This window comes from Marmota flaviventris, chromosome 5 (assembly GCF_047511675.1).
Source record: "Marmota flaviventris isolate mMarFla1 chromosome 5, mMarFla1.hap1, whole genome shotgun sequence".
In the NCBI taxonomy this organism is placed as follows: domain Eukaryota; kingdom Metazoa; phylum Chordata; class Mammalia; order Rodentia; family Sciuridae; genus Marmota; species Marmota flaviventris.
In genome coordinates this window covers 46,093,145-46,108,271 of record NC_092502.1, presented here as the reverse complement: position 1 = coordinate 46,108,271, position 15,127 = coordinate 46,093,145, and the positions used below count along the sequence as shown (strand labels likewise).

Sequence of the window (15,127 nt, the reverse complement as noted above, 5' to 3'; positions counted from 1 at the left end):
TAACACTGAATGCCTGAAAAGGTTAGGTAAGCAAAGCGCTCTACTGCCCTCTAACGAAATAAACCAAAAAATAAAAAAAATAAAGAAGAAGGAAAAGAACAGAGGAAAAAAAAACTTCAGAAAACTTGTTTTGAAGTATATGTACAACAAGAAAATAATCTTATTTTGTAAAAATGCAATAGACAAACACTAAGACAATTAACTGAAAACAACCTGAAAATATATCAAAATACTGTAAGAAAGCTACAATCACCCAGTTTCATGATAAAATTAGTAGCAAAACAGGAAAGCCTTGAGACAGAAATGTTCTAAGAGAAAGGAGACCACAGTCCAACAATGTTATCTAGTATGATAGCAATTAAAATGTAGCCTTCATTGTAGGCTACATTTTTCATGTGAATGTTGGAAGTGAAAAAGAAGAAAAAGAGCTCCTTAGAAACTACTCTTCAGTGAATTACAGTAAGTTTTCAGTTCAACAGCTCAAAAGTAAACAATATCAAAATACTTTCTTACAATTTACCCTGATGCTAATGCTCTCCAAAGCAGTTTAATATATGCATATTTGTAGGATAACTAAATTTAAATGAATTTTATACTTTTAAATTTAAAATAGTCTAATGCTTCCTGTCTTAAACACCAATTTGGTACTTTATAGTACTTTGCATCATAAACTAAACAGTACTTTTTAATCTTCCTTTCTAAAAATATTAGTTTGAAAAACATGCTCCATGACAGAATACTCTTTTTATTTAATATTTTATTTTATTATTTTTATTTAATATTCTTTTTGTTTCTTTTTATTTAATGTTCCAATCTGTCAATAATTCTGAATTTTCATTTCTGCACAAAGCAAATGTGATGGTTTAGATATGAGATGTCCCCAAAAAACTTACATGTGTGACAATATAAGAACATTCAGAGGTGAAATGATTGGGTTATGAGAGCCTTAAACCAACCAGAACATTAATCTACCTAAAAGGATTAACTGGGTGTTAACTGTAGGCAATTAGGATGTGATTGGAGGAGGTGGTCACTGGGAGTGTACCTTTGGGGTTTATATTTTGTCTTTGTTGAGCAGAGCTCTCTCTCTGATTCCTGATAGTCATGTCCTGAGCTGCTTCCCTCCTCCACACCCTTTCGTCAGTTATGATGTGCCTCACTTTGGGCCCAGAGCAATGGAGCTGGCCATATAGACTGAGAGCTCTGAAACCCTGAGCCCCACATAAACTTTTCCTTTTGTAAAATTGTTTTTGTCAGGTCTTTTGATCACAGAAACAAAATAAAGCTGACTAAAACAACAAATATTGGGGGGAAAAGAAATACATGGTCCTTAATATGCAAAAATTAACATCAAGGAGCTGGATGAAGTAAGAGAATGAAGAATAGAATACAGGTAATAAAACAGGAAAATGTAAACAAAATAAAAAAGCAAAACTTCTAGAAGGCAGTTCACTGAGCGAAACAGGTATAGTATTTAACTGTCCTTTACAGATAGGTCACAGCATCACTTGAAGGTAGCATGTTTCTGTGCAGGTTGGCAGTGTCCGTTGCTCAGGAGATAGAAGCAATAAAACCCAAATCCACACAATGCCATAGAAAAGAGAGGCAATACAGACAACAAGTCACTGAAGTCTGCATAGAAGATGAAAAAGACATATCCTGTATATTTGGGTGCTGCTATTATTCCTGTGTCTGTTAATGAAAATGGTGCTGTAGCACTAATAATTATAAGGCTAATGAATGTGCATATATAATGGTATTCATTCAAAATTTCAAAATAGCAACACAGAAAAACATAAATGTACTCAAAGCCCATATCTCAAATGAGTTGAGCTTCACATCTGTATTGACTTCCTGAATAATATGAATTTAAAATATGGCTGTTCTATTACAAGCATTACTCATTCATTCCCTCTGTCTAAAAATATAACAGATACATAGGCATATTGTGAAGCTATAATAAAGGAGCAGGGAGGACTTGAGCATCCCAAAGTCAAGCACTGCAAAGTCATAATGCTTAAAGTATCTCCAATATATGGTCAAAACAGTATGCTTCCAATCTATAAAATGCTTCTAGCAATTTATACTCAAACTTAACATACTGTAGTCAAAAGGAATAAAACAAGATACTCTAAGTATGTATGTACATACAGATGTACGTATTCTATTCATGGAATAGCCCAATTTACACCAGGGCATTCCAGATCATTTTCCTAAACTTAAAGAAATGGCTCCCCAGTTCATAGAAGAAAAAGGGACTTTGTGGGCTGTCCTTTCCCTCCCAAATTCCCAGCAAGCATAAATATTAAAAATATGATCAAGGAAAAAAAGGGAGTAAGAATCAAGAAATTAGAAAAGAAAAAGTAATAATCTCATTAGGAAATAAATTTAGTGAGAATTTTGGCCTAAAACAAGGGTATTTGTTTATTTATTTAAACCCTCAAAAGTGTTACTGATGATGTTAGTAGCCAGCACTTACTGAGCACTTACCATAATAGCAAGCAATGGACTTTACATACACTACGCATTAAATCTTTACAAAAATTATGTGAAATAGAAACAATTATCTCCATTGTACAAGTGTAGAAATTGACACAAAGATTAAGTACCATAACCAAGATTACACCCCTCTTAACTTGCATAATATACCAGTTTGACTTTTAACCACTAAGTTTATGACTTCCCAGTAAAAACATGAAATGACATTTTGAAACACTGCAATAAACTAATAAATTACACATAAGATCTAAATTGCATAAAATTTTGTAGTCATGTAACTTAGATTAGCCCCAGGTTCCAGTTTTTTAAATACAGATATGTGCATAATGCAATAAACAATAATGAAAGATGTAATAAACACTGCCAAAGAATGTTGTAATAAACATTGCCAAAGAAGTATCATTTCCACCCTTCAATGGCCATCATAAATGCTGTTCTTCTCTAATCACATTCAGCCATTGTAAACAATATCTCCTTCCTCAGATCTTTCATAGCACTTCAGTCTCAACTGTTTATCTTAAAATGAGATAAACTCATATAAGAAACAGCAAATAATAGATCCTATACCATATATATGCAGTTTAAACCATAAAACACCCAGCAATATTCACAAATACCTAAAACTTTAAAATTGTAATTTTACATGATCTCCACCAAATTTTTCCTTTGTAGAATTTAAAAGAAAACATTATAAAATGTTCATACAATTCATTCCCAGGTCTCAGCACCAAAACAAAAATGTTTTTACAAAAAAAGGTACCTTTCAAGATAGGCTACTTCTTCAGATACATAAAGACATGATATTTAAATCTGACATCAAAACCTGCCACAAGTAAAGATCTTTCAATTTATTAATCCTTATTTAATTCACCTGATTCATGTTTAAATTTTAAATCCAAAGAGCAAAGACTCTGCTATCAATAAATTATAAGACCTAACAAACAAAAACATCATATTTCAAAGGGACACCATTTCTTACCTTTGAATCTTCATTATTCACTCCTAGCTGTAACACAGCTTGAGGAGATTTCAGTTTTGCTTGAGCAGAGTGAGCCATTTGAAGGTTAAGCTGCCATCCAACTGTCTCTAGCTATAAAAGACAAGTGTAGATTGGAATCAGATGGTACAGAAGGAAGAAAACAGTCAACTTTAAGCAAATTTCCACTCAGCAGGAATGAACATGGATAGCCTACTCTTCATGGAAAGTCAGTTCCAAGCCTCCTTTAACCTGCACACTCTGCAAATTCTCCCTTTGGGCTCATTAGATTGGCCTCTTGCCATGCCTGTCAAATTCAACAGTAAAAGTGATCTTTAAATACACTCTATTCTAAAAATAAAAATTCTAAGCAATGAAGTACACAAAAAGAGCAAATGGCTTTTTGAAGTATATTTTTATTTTAAAATAGCACTGTAAAAGCTAGTATTTTAAAATGGTTACAAATTTCAAGTAGTAAATAGCATATATTGGCAAAAATCCTTTAATGATTTCCCATTATCTTTCAAAAATCTTTGTATTAGGTAAAACTTTCCTTCCTCACTCCCTCCCTGTCTCCTTTCCTTCTTTCATTTTAATGTAGAGAGAAACTAAAGTACCCAGATGGTAAGAGGTTCACACATTTAGATACAGTGAGAATGGAATAGAGCCTGGTGATGAACTGATATCTACTTGTCACCAGGTGGTACCCAACAGGTTTTCATACTTTACAAAGTACTATAACTTACCATGGTTCCCAATTATGATGGAAATTAATTAGAATATTTCCTTTGATTTAATTAATACAACAGCACAATTTAACCAGGTAAGACAAAACTAGGAGAGCAATTTAATTTTTCCTGTAAAATGTTAAGCAGTACAAAGGTGGTTTATGGAACCTGACTGATCATTGCTTCCTCCAACCTCAGAAGTATATGATTTTTAGATTCAATTTCCTGCAAATATCAAATATCAATATTAGGGAAGTTTTGTAAAATGCAATTATTATATGCCTCTAACAACATGACCCTGATAATGGATTTAGCAAAACTACCTTGGCTATACTGAGTAAAAATGCCAGCTTCACAACAATTTTCACTTGACCAGAATACTAATCACTTAACTTGAAAGACTGCTCAACAGCTAGAATCACAGTAGTGACTCAAAGCCAAGTTGGAAAAGAGCAATGAAAGTATTATCTATGTGAGAGAGGATGTGATGAGAAAATAAAGATACAGTTCTGTTCTTTCTGGCACTTTTAGAGGTTATGTATATATGGGGAAGATAATGCATAAGTGACTGGGCACAAAACATACATATGCTTTCAAGGAAGAGTATTTACCTGAAAATGAATGGCAGCAGAAAGGGGAGCAAAAAACCAGTTCTATTTCCACTTGTATGTGGTTTTGTAATTAGTCAAAACTATAACCTACGGAGTCAACATTTTGGTTGATTCTTTATACATGCTCATAAACTCACATACACAATTAATTTTGATATCTACAGATCAAAGCATGCCCAGAAACACTTTCTATAGTGAGTAAAAATTACCTTATAGTGGTTACTTGGACTGGTAAGTAATAATAAGACTATAGACAATGGACTATGGAATTCATTAGAAGCTAACCTTAAACAAGTTAAATGTTCACCTCTGTGAGCCTCAATTTACTCACTTGCAAATTGGAAGCTAATAATACCTCACTAACTTATTGAAAAAGGATTAAATGTTGTTTTATCAAATATTGAATTAAAGGCATCTCCTTTCCCAACTTCTCCAATTTAGTGTTCTTTTCAAACTATACATTCTATACTCAAGTAGGTACATGTATATTTATAATATAGCTAAGAATTATCCTTCTGTGCTCATATTATTCATTGTCATTTTTAAATTTATTTATTTATTTATTTATTTATTTTAATTAGGTATATATGACAGCAGAATGCATTTTGATTCATTGTACACAACTGCAGCACAACAACTTTTGCCAAAGTGAATGTCTTATAGTATACTATTTAATTATTCCTAAGAATTCATAATGATATGATAGTTATCAATATTTTAATTACACATGAAACAACAAAATCTAAGGTAGAGTTTTTCCTTAAGTTGGCTAAACTTCATTTGCTTCTATTTAAAATAAAAGTGTATTCTATATATATTATACACCTGTACATTAAAATACTCAGCAACTGCATATCCATCCAAACGGACCTGTGCAAGACCTAGGCTCACAGTAGGCCTGGATTGGCTAATTTCACTTAGCCTTATCCTCTCTAACTCCATCCATTTACCTGCAAATGCCATGATTTTATTCTCTTTTATTGCTGAGTAAAATCCCATTGTGTATATATGCCACATTTTTTTATCCATTCATCTCTTGAAGGGCATCTAGGTTGGCTCTACAGTTTAGCTATTGTGAATTGTGCTGCTATAAACATTGATGTGGCTGTGTCCCTACAGTATGAGAAGAGGGATAGCTGGGTCAAATAGTGGTTCCATTCCTAGATTTCCAAGGAATCTCTGAACTCCATGAACTTGACCTAAGAGTGAAACTACCATTACTTATCAAAGAATTTTTATTTGGAATTCTGACAAGCAAATAAATATAATAAAAAGAATCTCTGTGGCAAAAAGAAAGAAACTGGCATTTTTATTTTTTTCAAGTCTTAACTTCTGAATGTGTACTTAACCAACACTTATGCAGTTTTTTAATGAAATCTTTGAGTCTCCATAATAAGATTATTACTTGTTTTTTAATCATTCAAATTTGTATTCAAATTCCAGGCTCACCATCATAATTTCAGGCTATTGGAAAAATTACTTAATCCTTATAATCTCAGTTTCTTCATGTTGGGTAAAACAGAGGAAATCTAATTAACCATTGCATTGAGTATTTGTTGCCACTGAGATATGTGTAAAAGTACCAGCAAAGCATCTGACAAATAGAAGATTAAAAATACACCATACTTTCCATTCCTTTTTACTTCAAGATCAACGTTGATTATTTTCACAGTAATATACTGCAATTCCTTTGAAGACCTTAAAATTTTTTTAAAGAAGTTAAACAATATCTTTTCATGTTTACTAAATTTATTTCATAACCTGTTTTTCCCATATGGCAAAAACTGTAATAAAAACTGTTATCTCTAAAAGTATTTTAGCATAGAAATTTATCCTCTTCCTGTGTATCTGATTTCTAGGATTCAGTTCTAGACATATTGTAAGCCTTACATAAGTTTATTTCTCTCTTTAAGTTTATTCTCTTAAATGCCATTGCTACAACAAATCTCAGAGTCCTATTCCCTATCTATAACTATCCATTCCCTATCTATATGTCCCTGTCTTACCCCTTCAATGCATAAGCATCACTTCTGATTCTTGGCACAGAACTCACTTTTCTTTTTTACACACTTATTTATCTTTTAAATCACTTGTCTATTTACTTTCAAATATGCTGTATCAATTTGTTTGGGCATATCTCTTATATAAAGTCCAGAAATGTTTTTACTTTATAATCCTTTGGCCAAGAAATTTTAAGTAGGTGATGTGCTCATTTCTATTAATTTTGCTTTGTTCTGTTTTTGCACTGCTCGGGATTAAACAGAGGGCCTGTACACACTACATAAACACTGTAACATAGAGCTATATCCCAGCCTTCATTTCTATAAATTGTATAAAGATATTTAATCCTTATTTTGAGATTTAAGTTTACACTTTTTTGTTTTTATACCTATTTCTAAATATCATTATATGCTATATATGCCATATATGTGTTACTTCTGATACATACAGAGTATTCTCTGACCGCAATGATATCAAAGGAGAAATGAAAATCAAAAAGACAACAGAAAAATCCCCAAACATTTGCAAACAAAACAACATGCTTTTAAATAATCCACAAGTCAAAAGAGAAAGTTCTCAAGGGAAATCAAAATATCCACTGAACTAATTGAAAGTGAAAACACAGTGTATTAAATTCTGTGAGACACAGAACAACATATTTATAAGAAGGAAATTTAAAGCACCAAATGACTACATCTAATAAAAGAAAAAGCCTAGATTTCCACTTCAAGACTCCACAGACAAGAAAAAAGAAAATGAACCTCAAATGAACTCTCAAACCTTGTATAAAAACTAACTTAAATGGGATCATGACACAAATAAAAACATAAAACTGCACAATTTTAGGGGGAAAAAAATTAAACAAAAAGTTCCAGACAACTGAAAGCTAGGCAAACCAGTTCTTAGGTTTAACAACTAAAACAAAATCCATAAAAGAAAAAAATAGTAAATTTGTCCTCAAAAAAGTGAACAATTTTTGCTTTGCAAATAACCCTATTAAGATGAGAACTCTACAGACGAGGAGAAAATACTTTCAAATCACATTTCTGACAAAGAATTAGTAACTAAAATACATAAAGAGCCCTCAAACTCAACAATAAAGAATCCAATTAAGAAAGTACAAAAGAGGGAAGAGAGGTGGGAGGGAAAGGGAGGGAGAAGGGGAATTGCACGGAAGAAGGAAGGAGACCCTCATCGTTATACAAAATTACATATATGATGGTGTGAGGGGGAAGAAAAAAAAAGAGAGAGAGAAATGTGTCACAGTAGATTGGGTAGAGAGAAGTGATGGAAGGGGAAGGGAGTGGAAAGGGGGATATAAAGGACAGAAGCATAAAATAGACACTAGTATTGCTGTATGTATACACATGACTATATGACCAACGTGATTCTGCAACCTGTACACTCAAAAAAATGAGAAATTATAGCCCATTTGACTCAAATGTATGATATGTCAAGATCATTGTAGTGTCATGTGTAACTAACTAAAACAAATTTAAAAAAAAAAGAAAGTACAAAAGACATGAAGAGTCATTTCACCAAAGAGAACATGCAGGTGGCAAATGAGCACAAGAAAAAATGTTGAACATGATCAATTATCTGAGAAATGCAAATTGAAACCATGATATCACCACACAATTATTAGAACAGTTAAAAAAAATAATGACAACACATATGCTGGCAAGGATATGGAAAAAGAAGATACCTCATACACTGCTGATGGGAATGCAAAAAGATACAGCCACTCTGGCAAATATATTGGTAGTTTCTAATAAAACTAAACTAAAACTACCGTAGAACCCAACAAGTGCACTCCCAAGCATTTATTCAAGAGAATTAAAACACTTATGATCACATAAATACAATATACAGATGTTTATAACAACTTTATTTGTAATAATTAAAACAACTCAGATAGGATTTCAAGACTGAAATGTTTAAATAAACTAGTTTATATCCATACTACGGAATACTGCTTAGCAATAAAAAGGATCTACTGAATACATAAAAAAGAATGAATCTTGAAAGAATTATGGTGAGTGAAAAAAGTCAATTCCAGAATATTATATACTGTACTACTCCATTTATATAACATTCTTGAAATGAGAATTTATGACTTCTCAACAATGTGTGTGCAACTAAACCTTTGTTTAAAATAATAGATCAAGCATAATTTTACACTTATCTAAAATAGAAATTTCCATTCTTTCCCTCCATCATACTGTATGATTACTTCCTCACAGTTTACCAAAGGAAATAGGAGAGACCACCAATTCCATTGGAAACAACATTCTATGTACCAGAGCACAACACTATAGCACAAATGATTATACTTCAATTTCTGCCTTAATTTTTTAGAAAGAAAATTATGTAGAATGTGAAAAGGGTACATACAATCACCAAAAGTAGGTCCATTAATCAAATGAGCAAACTTATAAACAATCTGTTATTTGAAGACCCTCCAAAAGAGCCCAAGTTTTATTCTCCTTTTTAGGTTTCAGGGCTCAAAGTTCTCTATTCAAAAGGTCTAGTTGTTTGAAAGGTGGAATAAATTTTCAAAAAGAATATTATAAATTATTATTAAATTGCCAAACAAATATAAGAAATGTAGATAATTCTTAACTTTTGTATACAATAGATTCTTTTTATCTTTTCTAAAAGGATGTCTTATTTAAAAGAATGTTTATTTTGTCTCACAATTCCATAGGTGGTCCAGGGTGGGCCGATCCTACTGTGGGCCAATCCCACTGCTCTCAGCCAAGTGAAGGAGAGTTTCTACATTCATAGAGGCAAAGAAGAGATAGGGAAGGGGGAAGGAGCTACATGAATCCTTCCAAAGCACGCCCCCACTAAAACAGATTCTTAACTAGGGGAATGTCTAAAACTAAAAAAATAATAAAGGAAGTTTCACTCTCTCTTCCCTCAGGGCTAAAAACAAGTTATGCCCTGGCATTAAGACAAATCTTTAATTTCAGCATTTTATTTATATATATATATGGCTTTCTTAAATATTATATACATATATATCATCCTTAAAGCAACAATTATACAATTTGAGAAAAAGCACAATGTTTTCAGGATACTAATGAGTCTTACCTCTATATAAATTGTGTCACATTTATGAAACTTATACTCCGTATCAGAAGAATCACACTTCCATCCTAGCTTTCTATTCATTCTTAAATAATAATGGCAAAATGATATAAGGATTACATCAATCATCACTGTAGTATAAAGCTGGCAATGTTGCCAAAGGTTACATTTTAACTGCAAGAAGTAGAAGAGGTCATATATCAAAATGTCCATTCATTCACTGATAAATAGAAGACTGAAATTGGCACACACTAAAACAGATTTTAGTGGTACTGATGGAAAACATGAAATAAATACTAGTATATAAATCAAGAACCACTTATGTAAATAAATTCACTCTCAGTCTGAGACCTCTCTTTTTCTCTTTGGGAGAAAGTAAGGTATTGGTATAAAGGTACTACCCTGTTTATGAAGGGACTTAAGAGAGGGAGAAAATAGAAGCCTAACATTGAGACTCATCTGAAAGTCAGTTTAACATGGTTGCTGTAAAATCTGTCAGATTAACACCACAAGCCTACCATTCATACCCCTTTCAGCTAAGAAATCCCATTCACCCTGGTCACAGCTATAATAAACAGTGCTGTTCATCATATACAAGTCCTAGACTGAAAACATGCTACTTCGTATTACTTCCCAGTATTGAATACCAAAACTCTGGAATTACCTATTCAGTGTGTGACTGTTCTAAGAATCTATTCAAGAAGCATTCATTAAGTATGAACACTCAATATACTACTTTAGGTTTGAGGGTATAGCAGTGGAAAAAACAATGAACAGAAATATCTACTTTTCACAGGGGAAATGGGGGTCCAAGAAAAGTGTTAAAAGAATAATCTAAAATTCAGTTTATTTTACTAGTGTTCAGTTTCAGATGCCTAGTAGACAGCTGAAATTAATAAGCAGGCAATCCCAGAGTAGAGGCAAAAAAATTATTATAATTTAAACTCTAAAGCCTAAATAAGATTACTAAAGAAGGGGATATGGATAGAAAGAAAAAAAGGGACCAACAATTAAGTCCAAACATATTGCAATATTTAAAAGTTGTGAGATTTAAAAAAATGTAGCAAATGTGGCTAAGAGATACCGCCAAAAAAGAGAAAAACTAAAGAAGTGTGGACATGACTTTTATACTATCTTGGATGCTGAGGACATAAAATAAACCTACAATCTCTGCCAAAATTATCCAAGTCTAGTGGTAAAGACAAACATTTTTAAAAAATCTAATCAGTGATTTTATGAAGATTATGATAAAAAAGATTAATATGAAAAATCAGTAATCTTCCAACATAATAGAAGTAGACAGAAAAATAACAAAAATGTAAAAGGTATTTATAGTAACAAACATAATCATACAAATGCATAGGAAAATGTAACAAAATTTGTGTAAGTTCTGAACAATGAAAAACTATGAATATAATTGAAATAAATTATAGAAGATATCAATAAATCAAGGGATACACCATGCTCGTGAATTCAAAGGCTTATCAAACATGTCGGTTGACACTAAAATTTAAATAGAAATGCAGAAGAGAAAAATCAATTTTAGAAAAGAAAAGAAAGTTGGAGGAATTATACTACCAAACTTCAATACTTTCAACAATCGAGAAAATGTGGCATTGGCAAACAGATAAGAGACCCACCAAACGATTTCTAACAAAGGTGCCAAAGCATATGAGACTGGACGCCTGAAAATCTGAATAGGAAAAAAAAATGCATAACCCCTACTTCAAACCAACACAAAAAAATTAACTCAAAAAAATCGGAGTTCATAACCCATTTGAATCAAATGTATGAAATATGATATGTCAAGAGCTATGTTTTGAACAACTAATAATAAAAAATCAGTTTTTATGTAAGCATAAAAACTATAAAGCTCCTAGAAGAAAAAACAAAAGAAATTTTCTATGATCTTGGGATAGACAGAGATTTTTAGATAGGAGATTAAAAGGATTAACTATAAAAGAAAAAAGTACAACTAGACTTCATCAAAATTTTAAAAATCTATCCTTCAAAAGTTAATATTAAGGTTGGGGATGTGGCTCAAGCGGTAGCGCGCTCGCCTGGCATGTGTGCGGCCCGGGTTCGATCCTCAGCACCACATACAAACAAAGATGTTGTGTCCGCTGAAAACTAAAAAATAAATATTAAAAAAAAAAATTCTCTCTCTCTCTCTGTCTGTCTCTCACTCTCTCTTTAAAAAAAAAAAATGTTAATATTAAGGGTTTGGGGATATAACTCAGTTGGCAGAGTGTTTGCCTCTCATGCACAAAGTCCTGGGTTCAATCCCCAGCACCAAAAAAAAAAAAAAAAGAAAGAAAGAACAGAAAAAAATAACCATTAAGGAAAAGGAAAAGAAAGCCACAGACTGGTAGAATATTCACAATGCATATATCTGATAAAAACCTATATCCAAAATATATAAAGAATTCTTACCACTCAATAATAAGACAAAGAAATATATATGAAAAGCAGCAAAAATTTGACCAGACACCTCACAAAAGATGATATATGAGTTTGCAGTAAAAACATAAAAAGATGTTCAACATTCCTGTTATAAGGAAAATACAAATCATGACATACAACTCTAGAGCCATCAAAACAGCTAAAATGCAAAAGACTGACAATACCAAGTATTGGCCAGAATATAGAACAACTGAAGATTAGCATGTAAAATGATATAACCACTTTGTAAAAATGTTTGACAATTTTTTATAAAGTAAAACCTACATGTACCCTACAACCCAATCAATACCTACATATAGTCCAGATGTCCATCAACATATAAATGGATTAACAAATTGTGTTATATCCATACAGTAAGTATTACCCTGTGATAAAAAAGAACGACAAATACATGCAAGAAAATGGATAAACCTCAAAATCACTGCACTCATTAGATAAAGTTAGACACACAAAAAAGTATAACTGTATGATTCTGTTTATATAAAATCCTAGAAAACGCCACATACAGTGTCAGAAAACAGATCAGGGGTTACCCAGGTTAAGGTTAGTAGTGCAAGAGACTGCAAAGGGGCATGGAAAATTTTTTGAGGGTAATGAAAATGCCCTGTTTCTTGATTATGTTTATGATCTCATGGATACAGACATGGAACTATATAACTTAAAAGGATACAGTAGTTTCATACTATGCAATTCATAATTTTAAATTGTTATTTTAAAAAGATACCATGTACTAAAAGACATAACAAACCAATGTGTAGATGAAATGGGGAGACTATACTCAGCTATCTGCCACCAATCACCCTCTGCCATCTTCTAGTCCACAGCAAGAACAGGAAGCAACAAGCCACTAAGGATTCAGCTTACACCATTGCTTGTCCCTAAAGAAAGAACCCTGTACTGTGACACCTATAAGAATACACAAATAACATCAGAATCTCCGAGATGACCAGTATATGATATGGCATCTATACTGCATAGATATGAATATATTACAATATATTACAAAGATGTGAAAACTTGAATTTACGTTCAAGTTATCCTGTAATAAGTGACTACCTCCCTCCACAAAGCCTACCTTACAAATCTCCACCAGGGCAACCTATTAAACACTCTCTAGAGTACATTAGGAATGTGTTACTCTCTGTAAAATCCAAAGTAAAACAAGGCACCAATCTCCTTTTGGCATTCTGTGCTTTTAATGTTGTTGCTATATCAAATAATAATAAGAGATAGAAATGCTTTATTATATATGCCACCACTGAGGGCAACTTCCTAGTTTAAGTAAAACCTCAAGTTCAGACACCAAAAAGTCAGCCTAGTTTCACTACAGGGTGACAAGGAATTTGTATTTCTTAACTTGCAGATTTAGCCAAAGTACCTAATCACGAGATTGATCTTCATTATCCAAGGTGAAAGGAGTTGAGGGAAAACATCAATAAATCTTCTTTTAAATTGTTTGCCTCCTCTGCATACCAAGAATACATGAAGATAACAGTATAAGTTTAAGAACAGTGAAATGTCATACAACAAATGCTCTCACGATTGGTAACACTCTGAAAAAGTACATCAACTCTATTTAGCAAGTGCACATCTTTGAATACTATGACATGAAAAGAGTAATTTTGCTAACAGCACAGTTCTTTGGCATTAGCAAAATCTTTATTCAATTTGTTAATGGTCTGGTTTCAACCAATTACTTATAAAGTAGAAAATACATTTCTGTTTCAAAAAAAGACTGATTAAGGGTTTCTTGGATCTAAAGCTCTTTAAATTGATTGCTGCATCAACAGCTAAATCCATCAACTTCTTTTCCTGGGGAATTTCCATTTGTTTCAAGCTAAAGTAATTCTTCCTATATTCCACTTCCTATATTTTCATTTTTAAAAAGGAAAAAAATTTAATGATTAGAATCTAGTATTCCAGCAAAATTCAAGAGCCATAAAAATAAATGAACCACAAGAAAAGCCCAAAGTACAACCAAAATGAAAAACAAAGACCAATGGGAAATACAAAATATAATTCATACTCTCCTCCTTAACTGTTCTTTTCTCTAAAAATTAGAAATATCCTTATTTATAAGAAAATAAAATATACTAAACTTCTAAATAGCAAAATTTGTAAACAAGAATATTGTACATTTATTCATTTAACAATTATTTATTGAGAATCCACAATCTCCCAAGGGCCACTAAAGTAATGAAAATATAGCAATGAACAAAACAGACAAAAAATTCTGTCCTTGTAGAACTCATATTCTAGTGATAGAGACATACAAAAGTAAACAGATAAAATATATAGTGGGCCAGATAAGTGTAAATATTAAGAAGCAAAATATCACATTTAAACAAAGACCTAAAGAAGGTAAGGAAGCCAACCACATGGACATACAGGAGAAAAACTGAGGGAAAAAAAAAAAAAAAAGGTCACAGGCATTCAGAGTAAGCCAGGTAAAGGATATTAAGAAATGAAAGTAACAAGATAGACAGTGGATCTGGGGGTAAGGGGGTGGGGGGCTACAGATCATATAAGCAATTGTAAAAACCCGACTTCTATTACAAGCAACATGGAAAGCCATTAGTGGATTTGAGGCAGTGAAGGAACAGAAGACGACTTATAATTTTTAAGAATCATTTATTTAAAAATTTTTATTTGTTTTAATTAATTATACATGACATTACAATGACTTTGATATATCATACATTTGAATCAGATGGGATATAATTTCTCATTTTTCTGAGTGTACAGGTTGCAGAATC

At 32.2% G+C, this 15,127-nt stretch overlaps 1 protein-coding gene across 1 annotated transcript in view; it reads right to left on the bottom strand.

Annotated features, from left to right (window-relative positions):
• Window positions 1-15,127, bottom strand: part of Commd10 (COMM domain containing 10) — a 205,820-nt gene that overhangs the window by 171,520 nt on the left and 19,173 nt on the right. The window contains exon 5 of the mRNA XM_027941158.2: window positions 3,479-3,589. Coding sequence (XP_027796959.1) covers window positions 3,479-3,589 — 111 coding nt within the window. The remainder of the gene's footprint in view (window positions 1-3,478; window positions 3,590-15,127) is intronic.